The 18,956-nt window shown below is 39.9% G+C and overlaps 1 protein-coding gene across 2 annotated transcripts in view; it reads right to left on the bottom strand.

The window, feature by feature from the left end:
• st8sia5 (ST8 alpha-N-acetyl-neuraminide alpha-2,8-sialyltransferase 5) overlaps window positions 1-18,956 on the bottom strand; it is a 39,021-nt gene that overhangs the window by 11,736 nt on the left and 8,329 nt on the right. The window contains exons 2-7 of one of the 2 annotated variants that reach the window (XM_006627110.3): window positions 17,853-17,960; window positions 5,824-5,916; window positions 5,284-5,370; window positions 3,166-3,310; window positions 1,497-1,609; window positions 881-973 (exon numbers count right to left, since the gene is read on the bottom strand). In XM_006627110.3, coding sequence (XP_006627173.2) covers window positions 881-973; window positions 1,497-1,609; window positions 3,166-3,310; window positions 5,284-5,370; window positions 5,824-5,916; window positions 17,853-17,960 — 639 coding nt within the window. The remainder of the gene's footprint in view (window positions 1-880; window positions 974-1,496; window positions 1,610-3,165; window positions 3,311-5,283; window positions 5,371-5,823; window positions 5,917-17,852; window positions 17,961-18,956) is intronic. The other variant, XM_069187052.1, reaches the window with a different exon arrangement.

The following is an 18,956-nucleotide window of genomic DNA, read 5'->3' as shown; positions in this document are numbered from 1 at the left end:
TCTGCAGTTTAACTGAACCTTAGTGATTGTACAACCCTTTCCATATCCTAGAAATTAAATATATCCACATGCATTAAAAAAATTCCCCTTTCACACCACCATCAAGTATTAAACATCACTTGCTGTTTTTACCCATTAGAGAGAAAATATATTAAAAAAATTAATCTGAGATAGTAGGGGCACTTGTTCAGCATTCAAGTTCAGTTCTATAGTCTGGGCTGTCATTTGCTGATGGTCCATAACTGGCCAAAGGTTTGACATTTTTTAGCCAGTGGTGTAAAAATCTTTATGGATATAAGCATTTGCAGAATTATCAAACTAGACATACATCCTGCACAAGATAAAAAGTTTAGAACCGTTTTACTGTGCTTTTGACACATGCAAGACTTTTCATAGAAGGATACCTTCAAAAGAAGAATTGAACAACTGGAAGAGGTGTTAGTGGGGCCAACGGGGGGTACTCACCCTGTGGTCCATGTGGGTCCTAATGCCCCAATATAGTGATGGGGACACTATACTGTAAACAGGCGCTGTCCTTCGGATGAGACGTAAAACCGAGGTCCACTCTGTGGTAATTAAAAATCCCAGGGAGTTTCTCCAAAAGAGTAGGGGTGTAACCTTGGCGTCCTGGCCAAATTTCCCATTGGCCCTTACCAATCATGGCCTCCTAATAATCCCCATCTATGAACTGCCTTCATCAATCTGTTCTCCTCCCCACTAATAGCTGATGTGTGGTGAGCATTCTGGCGCACTATGGCTGCCTTCGCATCATCCAGGTGGATGCTGCACATTGGTGTTGGTGGAGGGGAGTCCCCATTACCTGTGCTTTGAGTGGAGTGCCCAGAAAAGTGTTATTAATTAATTATTATTAATTATTTACCTTTCAGTGATTATGCTTGGGTTTATTGTCACAATGCCTGTCTTGTACCCAACATCCACTGCATATTTCTCTGAGATGGGTGGTATGTTGCACCTTTGAAAGAAAAGATAGAGAAAACATTCTCATTTGAACTGAACACCTTTCACATGAATGCAGTACTGGTAAGGAAATGTAGAAAATGTGAACCTGACATATTGTTGTGAAAAAGACTTCCTTGCCCTATCACAACCATTTGAATCAGATTGTGATTTAATGGTAATACTGTAACTGGCTGCAGTTCACTACAAAGAAACCTATATTAGACATACCTGTATGATTTCTCCTTTCATGAGTAAGAATAAATAAAAAAAGAATAAGATGCAATTCGCATGAAACCCATTCCTGTTAAACATGCATTTATTACAGATGTTACACTTACTATTATTATTTTTATTTGTATTATTATTATTATTATTTTATCATTATTTATTATTATTATATTACTATTTCTTATCTCTGTTGAATTCATTCTGTTTCTCCCTCTTGGATATCATGTGTCATTAAATACAGCAAAATAATATTCTACTCGGATAAGGCTTTGATCTTAAGAACAGCAATTCAAATTAATTTAAATTACCTAAAGACAAAGTCTGCTGAATCAATCTCTTTCCCACACTTGCTGTTCTTTATGATTCCCCCATTACCAATCACTGCACATCGCTTGAACTGGGACCTTGTGTATGGCATATCCTATAGGAGAAAAATGAAAAAAAGAACAGCTTTACTTCTAAAGTTTTAAAATTTCATGCACAGCCCACTCCATCGCCAGTGTAGAGCAGCAGTAAGAGTCCTCGATTTCTGCCTGCGAGGTTATGGGCTCATATCTGGGGTAGAGACTCTGTTGCTGCACTACTACTCTGAACATATTCCTCCAGAAAACACAGCTATACTGAACAATGACAGCGCACAGCTCTTAAGCTGCACCAGAGTTAGCTAAAAAACTCACATCCATACTATAAAGTGGTGCTGATTTTTTTACTTAAATACGCTAAACAAATAAAACTATGAAGCTGTAGGAGCCACTTACTGTATTTTTTCAAACACTGGAATTTATTTCCATCTTGCCTAGATATGTAAATCCATTCATCCATATTTTCAACCTCCAACGAAATAGGATCAAATAATGTGCTTTGGTTTTTAGTTGCTATGTCTGTCAGAAAGAGATGAGGACCACACATTCACATCCCCCAGGACTTCTTTTCATAATAGCAACTGAATTCTAATATCAAGTTCAAGTACCAGCACTTGGTACAGCAGGTGTAAAGTGCAATAAAGAGTTGTCTGCATTGTGTTGACTTGGGGCTCTACAGATGACTCAGCATGGCTTAATTACTACTGTTTGTGGCACATAGAATGGCTTGGATTTCCATTATCAGTTAGTGGGCTTCAGCACTTTAGACTGAACCTTTTACAAGATGAACCGCATTGATGCCCTTGACAATTGGGCATTTGTTCTGCTATTTACGAAAGTATGTATAGAGCTTGACATACTGTAAATGGGCAAAGACATGCTTTGGTATAAGCAGTCTAGCAATTTTTCAATCTTACATATAAGTTCAGTTCAGAAGTTAATGTAGATTACTGCTGTTCTGGACACTGAAGAGGAATGCATATCAAAGAAATCGAGAGTACTGCATGCAGTACCAGTAAAGATTTGCTGTTCCTTAAAAATCTGAAAAAGACGAATCAGCCTAGATTGAATGATCTTGGATTAGATCAGAAGTAATGAAATTTCACACCAGCCAATGAAGTCCCAGCAAATGTTTCATTAATGTCAGAAGTCACTCATTCCTGGGTAAAATGGGTACTCCACAATAAAGTCCACCATAATTAAGCATGCTTTTAATATCTATTAATATCTAATAATATGTCCTCAACATACAGATAGGTTTGAAAGTAAAAAAAAAAACATTTTAAATTGGAGTAAACTCATATTGTTATACTTATGAATAAATCAATGTTTTTTTACCAGTCTTGAAGGGATTATTTTCTTTGAGTTGAATGGACTTCCAAGCTTCTGATTTACGTCTACCTACTGTCTCATTAAACAAAAGCAATGAATACTTCAGACATTGCACTAACAAACAGAAAGAGGTGGTCATGCAAGCCTAGGTGATGGATTGCATATCAAATGACAGTAGTCTATTTTACTGGTTCTAATAAAAATAAAACTTGCACTTATGTGATGCTATTAACACAAAAAAAGGTTTCTGGGTTTAGTATTTTTGTGTAAGGATGCCACTTACGTTTGGAAACATTTTGAATATCTCTGAGCTGATGTGTAAGATTCCGCTGGTGTCCACCTCGTACCGAAGCTTGGTTCCTGAGGGGGTGTTTCGCTTGGTAGTAAACAGAAAGGAAGGAGCATTGCAGCAACGAGACAGGGAAGTCCTGCAAAGGAAAAAGAAACCTAAACTAATAGAGCAAGGACCATTTCAAATGACTATGCCGTAACACTGATCAGTGATTAGATTAGCAATCAGTGTCATTGAAAGTCTACTATAATGATGACTATTAATCCACCCATTTTCTAACTGCTTTATCCAATAAAGGGTAGAGGACGAGACTCGGCCTCAATACAGGATACACCCTGGCCAGTCCATTGTAGGGTATAGACACAAAAAAGCACACACTCACAGCAGGGCCAATTTTACCCAGAAGCCAAAGAAACTACCAGTATGTGTTTTGACTGTGGGAGAAAACCAAACTAAACATAGTTCTAAAGGAGAACTTAAAAACGCCACGCAGGCAGCACCCCAGGAAGTGAACCCAGTGTTGCGGGATCCACTACCGAAGAGCCCCGCATCGGATCCCAATACTCCGCAGTCAGCCCATCTCTGACACATCTGGTACCACTGGTATAGCATCAGAAACATTGCAGACATTTGATATAGAAATTAAAAAAAAAGATTAGCTGAAGAAGATTAGAGAAGAAGGTCATACAGAAGAGAAAACAGACCCTTTGTACTGACTGTTGAAATATTTTGATCAGCCACTGGGTGAGAATGATATTAAAACGACAACGTGGAGGTGCAACAGTCCGAGTTGAATGCGAGATCCAGAAAATAATGGTAAAGGAACACAGATCATACTGTTCAAATAAATGTCACGAAACCCAAGTTTTTTATAGATTCCCATGTAATGAAATATCTGATTGACATTTTCCAGAATACAAAAGGGGGGGTATAGTTCATCAGAATCTTCAACTTTTCCAAAACCTTGTTAATTCATGACATATTACTAATTAATTACATAGACAATTTGTTTAAATCCAGTATTTTTATATCTGAGTTTAATACCCATACTGGCCTACAGCATTATAATGGGTCTTTGCCTCTTTATGAAAAGCTGTATAAAAAAGACAGTTCACAAAAAGAGTTAAATAAGAGTTAAAGAGTTAACCTACTCACAACCCGCCAGTAACAGCTCAAGCAGAACACCACCTAAACTAGGACATCTCTGCTTCTGTGTAAATTGAGCAGCTGCTTTTATCTCTTTTATAGTTACATTATATGACCAACTCAAAGCTCAGCTTTTTTAGAGTTCAGCTGATGCAATAACAGTTAATGTGTCCTTGACATAGACCAATACTGTACCAAAAACAGATGTATAGCAGTATAATAGAAATGTCTTGGCAAACCTAAATTAACTGTACAGGTTTATTATATGTGTTTCCCTTGATCCACTCAAACAGAAGCCAAATAGCTGGGTTTCAGTCTTAATGAAAATAGCCTACTTGGGTATTCAGCGTGTCTATAGTAGAAATGTTTTGTCCAGTGGGGTATAGGAATTCTGGACTGATACTGGTAACAATTTTAAATTCACTTTTCACATTAGCCAGCCCTTTACTAATTTGGAAGTTATATATTGTGATTTATATTTTTTGCAAATACAGTATTGCAGTTTCAAACCAAATAATCCTCTTGTGTTTTTTGTCCACATTAGAAATACAGTACAATCAGCATACGAGCTCATTACAAAACATTTAGTAACCCCACATAATGAATTAAGAGTCATTTCAGGATTATTGCTAATCTCAAAATAATCTTCCCAAATCTCTCAGAGGTGCTTTAAAAAGTCTTCATTCTGACATAAGAAAAAAGTTAAAAAGGCAGCAAATGATTCCTGGAATGAAGTCACGTGAGTACAGAATCAGGCATGATATTAGTCAAAAGTAAAATAACTCATAATGTAATCTACTGTCACAGTGATCAGCAAAATCAAGCCTAAAAAACGAACCTACACTGACCCCACAGCCAGTAAGTACAGTAATTATAGCCAACAATAAACCAATCTGATTTCCTATTTGCAAAGTGATTACTGTATTAGGCAAGCTAATGAGTCTGTTGCTTAGAGATACTTACTTAAAAGCATTGGCCTCTGTTTTGTTAAGCTCCCATTTACACACCTGTAGACTCCTCCATCTATCAAACAGCTCAGATGTCTTCACCCTGATTGATAAAGGAATGATGCAATGGTCAGTAGATTTTGTTACAAATGAATGTACAGTAATTCATTCATAGTGGTTAGTTACGCCAGAATCATGGATTGTTTATCCCCCAGAGAAAGAGTGGAAACCAAACAGGACAGAGGAGAATGAATGCATTAAGATAAAAATTATCTGATGACTGAGAGAAGAGTTTACCTGGTAATCAAATATGACGTTTTTTTTACTTTAATATTCTTTGATAATCTCTGCTACAATTTTACGTTTTAACAGCTTCTATACTTAAAGATAAATCACACAGATTTTTCTTGATGTAAATATGTGCTTTATACAGTATGTATGGAGGAAAGCATGATGTATTAGTGTGCATGTATTGAAAGTTTTTACTTTGGTAAAACATATTGACAATTTTAATTCACTGTCATTTAGTCTGCGGGCATATTTGGTAAATACTCACATAGAAAGAACCTTCACATTAATGATCTCCTGCCTGAGCTCCCTGCACGTTGTGGAGTTAAAATCATAAGGGCCTTCGTAAAACTCAAAGTACCTGCACAAAAAAAGAACAAGAAAAGCCCAACTTTTAAGATATTAAAAACAATTGATAATACTTCACCACAGTTCTCTTAATGATTTTCTACATTGATTCTCAACACTTCCATTTTTTTATTTTAGCAATTTCGCCAATTCTACAAATGCAACATCAAATAAATTCAAGATTCAAAATATTAGACAGAATAAAGTTAAATTCAGTCAGAAACAGAGGGACTTTTCCATTTTATACCCTCTTTACAACCTCGGTTTTTAGTAACTGATTATTTCTCAACTCATCTTTTAATGCTATAGCAGTTCTTGTTCCATATGGGGCAAATATGGACCTGTGATGTACTCTCTAGTATATCCACTTATTTCAGCCTTTCATTGTCTAACTCACTGTGAGCTCCACACTGCCTTATGAGAGATATACTGGAGCAGTGATAACGGAAGCAGCAAGTTTTCAACTTACCTTACTGTATGTTTTCAAGAGAATGGCAAGACCTAGGAAAGTGTGTTTAAATTTCAAGGAAACCTTGGTCAAACTGAGGAAAGCCCTCTCCCTGGAAAATCCTAGCCACAACTAATGACAAGGTCCAGGCATAAACAAGTGACAATTGGACCCCAGGGTTCAGAATGTGCTCCAGGAAAAATCACTTTACTAGTTGATCCACTCAGGGATACACATTTCATCTTTCTTAAAGATGTTTCTCCACAGACTAACAAAGTTACATGAGACATTGAACTATGCAAATAGTCTGCTCCAAAGTGTCAGAGATGTTGTAAATGATGACTAAAGAGTGTTACTCAGTTCAATCTGTAAAATAACTGGCACGTCAGTTTCACTAATTCATGGAAGATGATGATGACTGTGAAAAGATCTGGTGATACAATAAATGCCTTTGAACCCAGGATGATGCAAATAGTCTTGAATGAAGCTTGTCATGTGTGGGTGAACGAAATTGCATGGAAACATGATGGGATTATGAGGTTGAGGTTTGTGTTACAATACAAATGTGTATATGTATTAATATAATGTTATGAAGTGAGATTATAATTGACAACTCTCACTGTGCACTGTGCAACACCACTACAAAACCAGTGTCATTCCTTTCCAGAGTTCTGATCAAAGATTTTGAGCTTCTCTTGTATGCACATACAGCATGTTATATGAGACACAGAATGTGAAACACCTCCATTTACCAGTATCTAGGAGACTGTTGTAAACATTGATGAGCAAACATTCATGCAGCAAAGCTATGATAAGTTTTTAAACAAGAGGGTGCTTTATGTCTGTAATCAGGTTGCTGGATCTTCCTGATGCCCAACGGTGCTAGCAGCCGTAGAGGTTGACGTGCAGCTTAATACCTGAGCCCCGTCACACACTTGTCATCGAATTGATACACATGGATAAAAGTGCATGGATTTGTTCATGAATACTTCCTATCAGGTGGCAGCATTACTTTAGTATTGTTATGATGGATGGGATAAATGCCCTTGCAAATTCTTGTTGCAAAATTCAGCTTTCTTCGATTGAAATGTGGGATGGTTGTGGTTGAAAATGGTTGTATATTTTATACAATTTGCATAACACCTTTTCATGTGAAGACTCAAAAGAACATAACATTTGTTTTTGAACATTTCATAATAAAGTACAAACAGGTGACATAAGGCCGACTGTTTTCTTCAGGCATATCACATAGTCTAACATGTTAACTGCTTAGCATTGTCCAATAGGGATGAAGACATGCTAAGTTCCTTAAGTGTTTCAGAAGTATACTTTACATATACTGTATATACACATCTATTATAATGTCACCTAGTATTTTAAAACCTAATTATTATTTTAATAAAAGAGAAAGTTTAACTCAAACAGGCAAACATAGTTTTCATATTCTATACTGCATATATTTTACACTGTACTTGTTCACTTCTGTTTTACAGCAGCCAAAACTGACATTCTTGTTCCTGAACAATGAAAGGCACAGAAAGTTATGCAAAGATTTGACAAACATATTTCTCTTGCTTTTTTTCTGCAGCTATATGGTTTTCAGATTCAAGTGTCTCTTGAATAAATTACAAAACACGTGTCTTTATATTATTAAGTTATAAAACCTCAAAATAATGCAACCCCTTGCCCATAAATTTATCCTAAAAAGATAATCCATTTAATTTGCCTTACAAAAATCCTCTGGTAACCCATAAGCCCTTAATTGTACATCTTAATTTAAATTTAACTAAAGTAAAAAAAGAAATGTAACATGTCTCCCTTTAATAATAAATCAGGTAATAGTATGTCTTCTGAAAAACAAGTAAAGTTTTGTGGATACCAGACATTTTCCCATAGTGCTGTGAGAGATTTTTATGTCAAATAAAAAATAGCCTTTTCCCTAGACACAAAACGTACATATTAAAACATATTGAAATCTTAATCTGAAATCTCAAATGAATGATTGCATGTAAAGTGTAAATTGACACTGTCAGAACATCATTTTACTGTTGAAGAAGGACTCATTGTGTTTAATGACTCACTGGATGTTTCCCTGCATTGCATTTTTTTCCCCTGGCTCAGAGGCCAGCTCCTCTCACATGTGTGCTGAGGAAGCCTCATTTGTCCATCCATCCATTTTCTGACCGTTTCATCCAATTCAGGGTTGCAGGGGAGCCAGAGCAAGCAATGGAGTTCACAAGGCGGGGTTCACAAGTCCATCACAGGACAGACACAAACACAGACAGGTATACATTGGCACCCCAGCGCCAATTTTCCCAAAAGCCAATTAACCTACCTTTATGTCTTAGGACTGTGGGAGGAAACCAGACCACCAAGAGAAAGCCAACAAGAACAAAAGAAGAACATACAAACTCCATGCAGATAGCACCCCAGGTCTGGAATTGAATCCAGGGCCTCAATACTACAGGGCAGCAATGCTAACCACTGCACCACCATGATACCTGGGATTTCCCCATTTATATCGAATCATTTTCCTCAAAACTTACACTGATTTTTCATAGAAAATAGTGACAAAATTACTGGCATTCCCATTGTAAATATGCAAAGTATTTAGCAATAGGTGTTTTTCTCTAGAAATGATTCCATGTGCTCGTATCTAAGAAATAACAGCTGTTCAAACCTACAATATTTCTTTTTAAAAGTGTCTAGTAAAAATGACACCAGAATGAAAAAACAGCATGAAAATGAATAGCTGTGTAACCATATAAATTTTATGTGAGTGCTGCAATATTTAAATGGGTTTGTAATGGATAATAGTATTGATCCTTTCTGGCTGTAGAAAATGCCTGGCTCACTGACACACACTGTGTGAAGGGTTGCAATGCAGATGTACTGAACAAGGTAATGGTTTCAGAGGAGATAAAGAAGCACTGATATTCAGCTTCAGATGTACATTCTGGGGATTAAATTTCAGGTTATTGCCACTTCATCCCATCAGAATTGAAGGCAGTGGGTCTTTTCTGTTGAACTATATACAAAGGTAAAGAGTTCTGTCTAGAACAAAAATAACTCTTTATTTCTACATAGAACATGGGTCTCTAAATTTGCAATGATTGTTGGCCTTAAACACAAACAGCCTAAATATAATTTAGAATGGAACAACTACCTCCTATTTGTTAGCATTCAAATGTTGGACATCATAATATTACTAAAACTGTTCTTAGTAATGAAAGATACAAACTTAGAAATGTTAATGCTTTTTCTTTAAAAAGCTTGTACCTCTGAAGAACAACAGTATGTAAAATTTACTGAATCAGGTTTCCTTTCAGAAATGTACTGTAGTACAAATGATGTAAAACATTCAAGCAAGTCCATTAAATTGTGTCTCTTACAATAGCACAGACACATTGTTGATGTGATTTACTGAGTTTAATTAACCACTGGGCAAAGTACACTGTACTGTACATACACATTTATTTTAATGTTTAATTATGTCATTTGTAACTATGCTTACATAATAAATACACAACCCTTTTGCTATAGAGAAATCCTAAACACCTAGAAAAATATTAATACAGGTAATAAGAACTTTAATATTTATTCTGTTATTCATTTTGAGAGGATTCTGAGAGGATCTTTGTGCTGGCCCTTGTTTATTGGAAAGGAACACACTGTTTCAAATGCTGCACATACAGAACTATTATTTATGTTGATACTACTTATTTTTCATAACACATACTGTGTATAAATGTGTATTTTATATTTTCTTCTACTCCAATAGAACTGTCTAGATTCCCGATTTTATCAGAGTAGCTGTTTATGATGTTTATGAAGCACAATGTTCTAGGACTAAGTCGAGATACTGTAACTACAGTATACGGTATATTGCTCCTGCAAATAATGAAGTGGTGGCACTGTGGTTGCCGATTCAAATCTCATGGCCAGCAGAGGAATGCTACTCCGTTGGACCCCTGAGCAAGGCCCTTAACCCCAGCTGCCATATAAATGGCTGACCCTGCACTCTGACCCCAAAAAGCTTCTCTCTCCTTGACTGTGTGCCTGTGTGTCTCATGGAGAGCAAGCTGGGGTATGCGAAAAGACAAATTCGTAATGCAAGAAATTGTATATGGCTAATAAAGTGATCTTATCTTATAAGGATCCCCTAAGAAAAAAAATAAACATTACACATGGTCCGCCCAGCTTTCTAAAGTCTGTGTCATTAATACAACAGTGCTTATACACAGTCACACCTTCTTCTGCCTATTGATATGATGTAACTAGTGAGTTGTAAGACTGAAGAATGTTTCCTGGAACACTTGAATGTAAGTGAACATGGTGAACTGCAGTTTTATAGTAGACATTCTCTTTCTAGTTATTAGAAATTCAAAATACAGTATACAGACCATTCCTGCTCTAGGAGCAACCTATTCCTCTGTCACATCAAACAATTGTCATAACACATTGGTAATTAGCTGGAGGAAGGCTACACAGGCAAATGTCAATAGCAACGATCAGGCCTATAGCCCTGAATCCACAAGTTGTCCAAGGTCTGTCTGCAGAACCTGAAGGTATGTGGAGATGACAATGTCACTAGATGAACAAGGCCTGTTCCACAGAACAGAGCTGTCACGCCCCACACTCTCCCTCACAAACGACGTTACAGTCCCGGAACCTCTGCTTCCCAATCTCATCCCTGATTGACCCCAGCACATTCTCACATGCATCAGATTCCTCAAATTCTCACTCCCTAACCAATCATCCAATCACACCCCTTTCCTTTCAGTATTTAAACCCCCCTTCGCACACATTCCCATGCTCACTATTGAGAAGCCTTTCTTAGTATTCTCCAGTGTGCATTTCCTAACCTTTTGACTGATCTCCCGTTACGAATCTTCTGCTTCTGCCTCTTGACCTCGCCTTCTGGATTTTGTCTTTTGAATTGTTTTTGAATATCTCTCGTTACCGGACCCTCTGCCTCCCTTATCGACCCAGCCTTTGGATTTTGTCTTTTGGATTGTCCCTTTGCTACTCTGCGTCCTGTGGGATTCCGGTCACGCATAAGGATCCTCCTATTCCACGTATAGGTTCCCTGACAGAATAGTGAGCCATATTAAAATGGATCCAGCGGACCAGAGTCAACTTTCTATTCTCCTCGAACACTCCCGGAACCTGGACCTGCTAACTACGGCAGTCCAGCAACTAGCTGACCACTTTGCACTTCCACCATCTCCCCCACCTGCAGCTCCTGCTCCTGCACCCCCGCTTCAAACACAAACTAATCTTCTACCCCCTCCCCTCCCGGAAAAATTTGATGGCGACTCCTCCAGTTGTCAGGGCTTTCTGACTCAATGTCAGATGGCTTTCCACATCCGCCCAGACTGCTTCCCCACCGATGGAGAAAGAATTGCTTTTATGGTATCTTGCCTCTCTGGACGAGCTCTTGAATGGGCTGGACATCTCCTCTCTCGAAACGCTCCTGAGACTGCCAACTTCCACCTTTTTCAGACAGCTCCACAATCTGCCTTTGGGCAGTTGCACTCTCACCACCTCATTGTTGCACGCCTCACTTCCCTTACTCAAGGATCTCGCTCTTTTCAGGACTATTCTTCCGAATTCCGTTTTCTGGCTGCTCAACTCGCTTGGGATCACAATGCCCTGATTCACTACTTCCGCCTCGGATTATCTGATGAACTCAAGGATCACGTTGTGCACCTGCCCCTGGACTTCCCATCACTTGACTCCTTCATTTCTCGAGTTTTTGAACTAGAGCTCAGGCTTCAACAGCGAAGGTCGGACAATCGAACCCCTCCCTCACCCTCCCAACTGCCTTCCTTCCATAGACTGACCTCTGAGGAGAGAGATTGCCGACTTCGTGAGGGGCGATGCCTTTTACTGCGGTTCCCCTGATCACCTCCGAGCCGCCTGCCCCGGTTGCCCTCCTCGCTCCTATCCACCCGCTGTTATGGCCAGTGTCACTTCTTCCTCTCCAAGATCCGGACTCTTTCTCCCAGCCACCCTGTCATGGACTACTGGACAGACCTCTCTCTCTCTGCTTTTGTTGACTCGGGCTCCGAAGAGAACTTCCTAGACTCTGGACTCGCTTCGTCCTGGAATATTCCCCGGTTGCCAGTCACCCAGCTTCTCACTCTTGATGGCTCCCCCCTCTCCCCTGGTCTGGTGAAGTGGCAGACCTCCTTCCCTCACTCTTCGCATCGGCGCCACCCACCAGGAAGTCATTCGGTTCTTTCTCATTCAATCCCCTTCTCACCCATTGGTTCTTGGTTTCCCGTGGTTACAGATTCACAACCCACACATCTCCTGGTCACAAAGGGAACTCACAGCCTGGGGTTCCCATTGCCTTTTGCATTGTTGTCAGCTTCCTCAGAAAGTTTCCGTCTCCTGCATATCTCAAGATAACCTCCCCAATATCCCTTCCCAGTACTCGGATCTACACCTAGAACAGTAAACAGAAGGCCCTATCCCTACCGCCTCATCGCCCATCTGACTGTCCTATAGACCTAATTCCAGGGGTTCTGCCCCCTAAGTGCCATGTCTATTCACTCTCCAACGAGGAGACTCAGGCTATGGAAGATTATATCCAGGAGTCCTTGGAATCTGGTTTCATCCGCCCCTCTTCCTCACCTGCTTGCGCCGGTTTCTTCTTTGTTAAAAAGAAAGACGGCTCTCTCAGACCCTGCATTGATTATCGGGGTCTGAATAACATAACTATCAAGAACAGTTATCCCCTTCCTCTGATTTCATCAGCTTTGGAATCACTCCGGGGCGCCACTATTTTTTCTAAATTGGATCTCCGCAGTGCTTATAATTTGATCCGCATTCGGGAGGGTGACAAATGGAAGACGGCATTCATTACTACCCATGGTCATTATGAATACCAAATAATGCCGTTTGGACTGGTTAATGCTCCTGCTGTCTTTCAGGGGTTCATGAATGACATCTTTAGGGATATTTTGCACAAATATGCCCTGGTATACCTGGATGATATTCTAATCTTTTCCCGAAGTCCCCAGGAGCATGTCTCTCATGTGCGCGAGGTTCTTCATCATTTGATTCAGAAGAAACTCTACGCCAAATTGGAAAAGTGTACTTTCCATGTTACCAGAATCCACTTCCTTGGCTACATCCTCTCACCCCTGGGCATTGAAATTGACCCTGCCAAGACTGAATCCATACAGAACTGGCCACCCCCCCAGAATTTAAAACAAATTCAATGCTTCCTGGGATTTTCCAATTTTTACCGCCGTTTAATTAGGAATTTCAGCTCTGTCGTCTCCCCCATTACAGCCCTGACCCGAAAAGGTCCTGAGGGAAATGGACTCCTGAGGCAGACCAAGCTTTCCTTCATCTCAAGAGACTGTTCACCACAGCCCCCCTCCTCCATCACCCACACCCCAACCTTCCATTCATTCTCGAGGTGGATGCCTCAGCCAACGGAGTCGGTGCCATATTATCTCAACGTCATGGAGAGAAGGGTATCCTCCACCCCTGCGCCTTTTTCTCCAAAAAATTGTCCCAGGCCGAGACTAATTATGATGTTGGAGACCGAGAACTACTGGCTATCAAACTCGCCCTGGAGGAATGGAGACACTGGTTGGAGGGGGCCCTACACCCTTTTACTATTCTTACGGATCATAAAAATCTCTCTTACCTACAAACTGCCAAACGTTTGAATCCACGCCAGGCCCGCTGGTCACTTTTCTTTTCTAGGTTCCATTTTTTTCATTACTTATACACCGGGATCCAAGAACATAAAGGGTGACGCCCTATCTCGCCTCCATGATCCTCCTGGCTTTTTGGACCCTCCTGAACCTATTATACCCCCTGAGAGAATTGTGGCTGCAATTAGATGGGACCTGGAGAGCCAAATCAAACATGCACTTCACAACCAAACCGTTCCCCCCCAATGTCCTCCAGACAGACTCTTTGTTCCTGACACCATACGCTCCACTGTTCTTCGCTGGGGTCATGACTCACTATTTGCAGGTCACCCCGGTGTCAAACGGACCTTGGAATTCATCTCTAGACATTTCTGGTGGCCTTCTATGAGGACTGATGTTACTGGGTACGTGCAGGCCTGTCCCATCTGTGCCATGACCAAATCCTCCCATCTTAAGAAGCCCGGTTTACTCCAACCACTCCCAACCCCTAGAAGACCTTGGTCACACATCTCAGTGGACTTTCTTACAGATCTTCCTGAGAGTCAAGGCAAAACTACTATTATGGTTGTGGTAGATAGATTCTTGAAGTCGGCTCATTTCATTCCTCTTCCTGCCCTTCCATCTGCTCAAGACATGGCTGACCTCTTCATTCTTCATGTCTTCAGACTTCACGGCATTCCTGAGGATATCGTATCAGATCGAGGACCTCAATTCATTTCAAGATTCTGGAGAACTTTTTGCAAATCTCTTGGGACTTCCACATCTCTCACGTCTGGTTATCATCCTGAATCCAATGGACTGACGGAAAAAAACAACCAGGACCTTCTTACTTACCTTCGATCTTACGTCTCTGCTTCTCAAGATGACTGGGTCTCTCTCCTCCCCTGGGCTGAGTATGCCCATAACTCTCTCTCTTCCTTCACCACTGGGATGTCTCCCTTCTATTGCTCTCTAGGATACCAACACTCTCTTCTCCAGGACTCTATCCCCGATTCAGATATTCCCTGCCTCCAGACGCGCCTCACTTTCCTCAAGAGGATTTGGAGACAAGCCACATCCGCCCTCCTGAAGACCTCCTTGCGGCAGAAGACCACCGCTGACCGTCATCAATGACCTGTGCCCAGACTACAACGAGGACAGTTTGTCTAGCTGTCTACTAGAAACTTACCCCTTAGACAGCCTTCACATAAGTTGGGACCCCGTAATATTGGACCTTTTCGCATCCTCTCCCAGCTTACTCCTGTAACCTATCGTCTTGCTCTTCCTCCAACTCTCAGGGTGCACCCCTCCTTCCATGTCCCTCTCCTGAAACCCTACCATAGATCCCCCCCCCTCTCCCGGCCTTGGCCACCTCCACCCCCACCACGACTCATTGATGGTCTACCTTCCTACACGGTCAATAAGGTCTTGGATGCTCGCTGTCTCCGAGGTCGCCGACAATTTCTAGTCGACTGGGTGGGCTATGGTCCTGAGGAACGTTCCTGGGTCTGTGAGAAAGATATTTTGGATCGCAGCCTCATCGATAACTTCGTTCGTACTCGCTCTCTGGGGTCGTCAGGGGCCGACCCTAAAGGGGGGGGTACTGTCACGCCCCACACTCTCCCTCGCAAACGACGTTACATTCCCGGAACCTCTGCTTCCCAATCTCATCCCTGATTGAACCCAGCACATTCTCACATGCATCAGATTCCTCAAATTCTCACTCCCTAACCAATCATCCAATCACACCCCTTTCCTTTCAGTATTTAAACCCCCTTCGCACACCTTCCCATGCTCACTATTGAGAAGCCTTTCTTAGTATTCTCCAGTGCGCGTTTCCTAACCTTTTGACTGATCTCCCGTTGCGAATCTTCTGCTTCTGCCTCTTGACCTCGCCTTCTGGATTTTGTCTTTTGAATTGTTTTTGAATATCTCTCGTTACCGGACCCTCTGCCTCTCTTATCGACCCAGCCTTTGGATTTTGTCTTTTGGATTGTCCCTTTGCTACTCTGCGTCCTGTGGGATTCCGGTCACGCATAAGGATCCTCCTATTCCACGTATAGGTTCCCTGACAGGAGCCTATCACAATGAGCACATCGAGCAGAATAGCTTCAAGGAAAGGGAAAGAGGTACTCTGTAGGTTTGTTGGATTGCTTTGTTTGGATGTCTAAATAGGTCAGCTTATCGAAAAGGAAGACAGTGTGTTTATGGGTAGGCAGTATGTACTCCAACTCCCCAAAGTGGATCCGGTGAGATAAAAGCAAGGGCAATGAATGTACCGACCGTGTAAAGGTCAGTAGTGCAGTCTTCAAAACTGACCATGTCCTAGGAAGAGTATTCAAGATCCTACTCTGGTACTTCTGTACCAGTGGCCCCTGACTGAGACGACAAAATCACAAGTTTCCTATCAGAAAGCCAGTCCAATGTACAGCAAATACTTTCATTTGGTTTCTTTCTATCAATTCAGGTACTAAAGGATGTTCCTTTAAAATTACATATAATTTTAAGATCTCTTTATCTCCAGCTTTCAGAGGCTAAGAAAAGGGCAACAGTCAAAACCTCAATAAAGGATGTTCCTTTAAAATTACATATAATTTTAAGATCTCTTTATCTCCAGCTTTCAGAGGCTAAGAAAAGGGCAACAGTCAAAACCTCAATAAATTATTACCATTCTACTGAATGGGTGTCCATGCTCTATTTGCAAATTTGCAAAGCATGAAATTCACAGCTTTGGAATTCCATCTTTTTTCACAAATGCTTGCTATCCTAACACAAGATGCAAAACTGTATGTTTAATAAGGGGGAAAGTCCAGTTTAGATAGGCATTTTCATCTTTTTCTTAATCTTTCTCCATCCTCCACTTTCAGGAAGAATACAATTAACTGCAAAAGTATCAATTGCTTAGATGACTCCCAGGTACATAAGTTTAACCTGCTTTGTACAGAAAAGCAATATGAGGTGAGCTTTAAATGCAGGAATGAATGGCAGTGAGAGACAGAAAGAAGAATTCATATAGAAAAATATTTTTTATTTTTTTTAGTTCTTCAAAAAATGAAGAACAAATTAAGAAGGGAATCAGGGGCTTTAATAATAAGATAATAAATGCTACTTTATTATCTCACTATATTATATTATCTCACTTTATAGTGAGAAAATATACAGCATAGTGCAACTACCTCTAACAACAGGGTAACAGAACAGATTCAGAAATTCTCCCTGATATAAAGCATAAAAACTCGATTTGAAAAGTATCGCAATGGACTAATGTTGTCCCAAAGACTGCATGCTTGCCTATGTGTATTTGTTGTTGGGGTTTTTTTGTACAATGAGAGCTCAGTGTGGAGAGTTAGTACAAGAACTCCGGTTTTTCTCTCTATTATTAAATGGGAGCACTCCAGCTCTCTTAAGACAGTGACACTTCTTTGGCTGGTTAAGGTGATATGTGGTTTAAGTATCCTCTGTATCTGTTGTGAGGGGGACAGACGTCAGTGGAGTGTGTAGTGCTATTGCTACAAATAAAATATCTAAGCCTTGTGCTGAGAAACCAGGACTTGCAATAACAACAATGCTATTTTAATTATTCTGTGGACATTTGTCTTCCAACTGGAATCATTTGTGAACACTAATTGTGATGCTCATTGAACTGCTTGCTAAGCTGATATTCCAATCATAAATATACAGTATGTCATTGAGTATTATGCAATTGAATTTAACTATTGATACTCTAAAAGGGAAAGGGGAGGAGTGGAAGAACTTCAATAACACATGCAAGGTGCCCATAGCTCTTCTCTCTCTCAATCACTCTCTTTTTCAAAAGTACAGTCATTTAATTTGGAAAGGTACCTTTTTTTTCCATTTCTGGCAGGCTTCTGTGCTCCTTCATCCGTGAAATTAATGGTCCCGGTCCAATTTGTCGATTCGTCTCCATTGTGCCGGCTAAACTGTAGCCCACTAATAAGAAAATGAGTCAGTTGGTATTTGATTTATTTACGTTTATGTTTTTAAAAACCCCCCATACATACAGTGATTCATTTTTTTTAAATGTAAAGATTTCTTCTCCATCTTATTTGACATGTTTAAATTGTTTTTTATAAACGTATTTTCAGATATGAAGGTGAGAGCTTTCAAAAACACATTTAAAAAATGGAAAGCTATCCGTATTTCTATCGCGCAATACATTTGTGTCAACCCAAACAAAATGACAGCAGAAACTGCTGCACAATCATTGGCAATTCAAATAGTTACAAATAACAAAAATCATAAATTGGAGGTTTTTTGTATGTATTTTCAAACATTTTATGGCAGCACTGAAGCTCCCTTGGAAATGATGGGAGATCTGAGTGAAGACAGAAGGACAGACTGACCAGAAAAGAGAAAGATCAAGAGAATCAGAGATGAGATGGACTTCATGTACCAGAGCATGTGTGACTCAAAATACAAACAGGACATGGACAACACAGGCACCATAGCTGAAATTATTGTTCTATGTAATACATCTGGGATTTTAAAATAGAAGGTTATGACTGTATTTAGAGATGATGCTCTGCTGCTTTAGTAATTAACTCATGAATATTTTGTTTTTTTGAATTTTTACAATTCTGGGATCCACAATCAAGCACTGCAAAGAGATTGCACATGTCTGCATACTTCTACTTTATGGACTTTTGCCCAACAGTCTCCAAACAAAAATTCATGACATTACTCAACCTGAGTAAAAACAATTCTTTAATTTTGAGATGCTTTGTAGGAATGTGATATGTGTCTGGGCCATGGTCACAAGGGGAAAAAAAGGATTTCTGATACAATTATGAATTGAATACGATCAAATCCCATATGTAAAGATTTATATAAGTACATAAAAATTCATATTGTTCCACAACGCATGATTACCTATGATATATTTTCATTAATTTCATCCTGTTTAGCTAATTTTTTACTTTTATCTTG

Source organism: Lepisosteus oculatus, chromosome 3 (genome assembly GCF_040954835.1).
Source record: "Lepisosteus oculatus isolate fLepOcu1 chromosome 3, fLepOcu1.hap2, whole genome shotgun sequence".
Taxonomy (NCBI): Eukaryota; Metazoa; Chordata; class Actinopteri; order Semionotiformes; family Lepisosteidae; genus Lepisosteus; species Lepisosteus oculatus.
The sequence above is the reverse complement of the archived record's forward strand: the minus strand, read 5'-3'. Positions and strand labels throughout refer to the sequence as shown.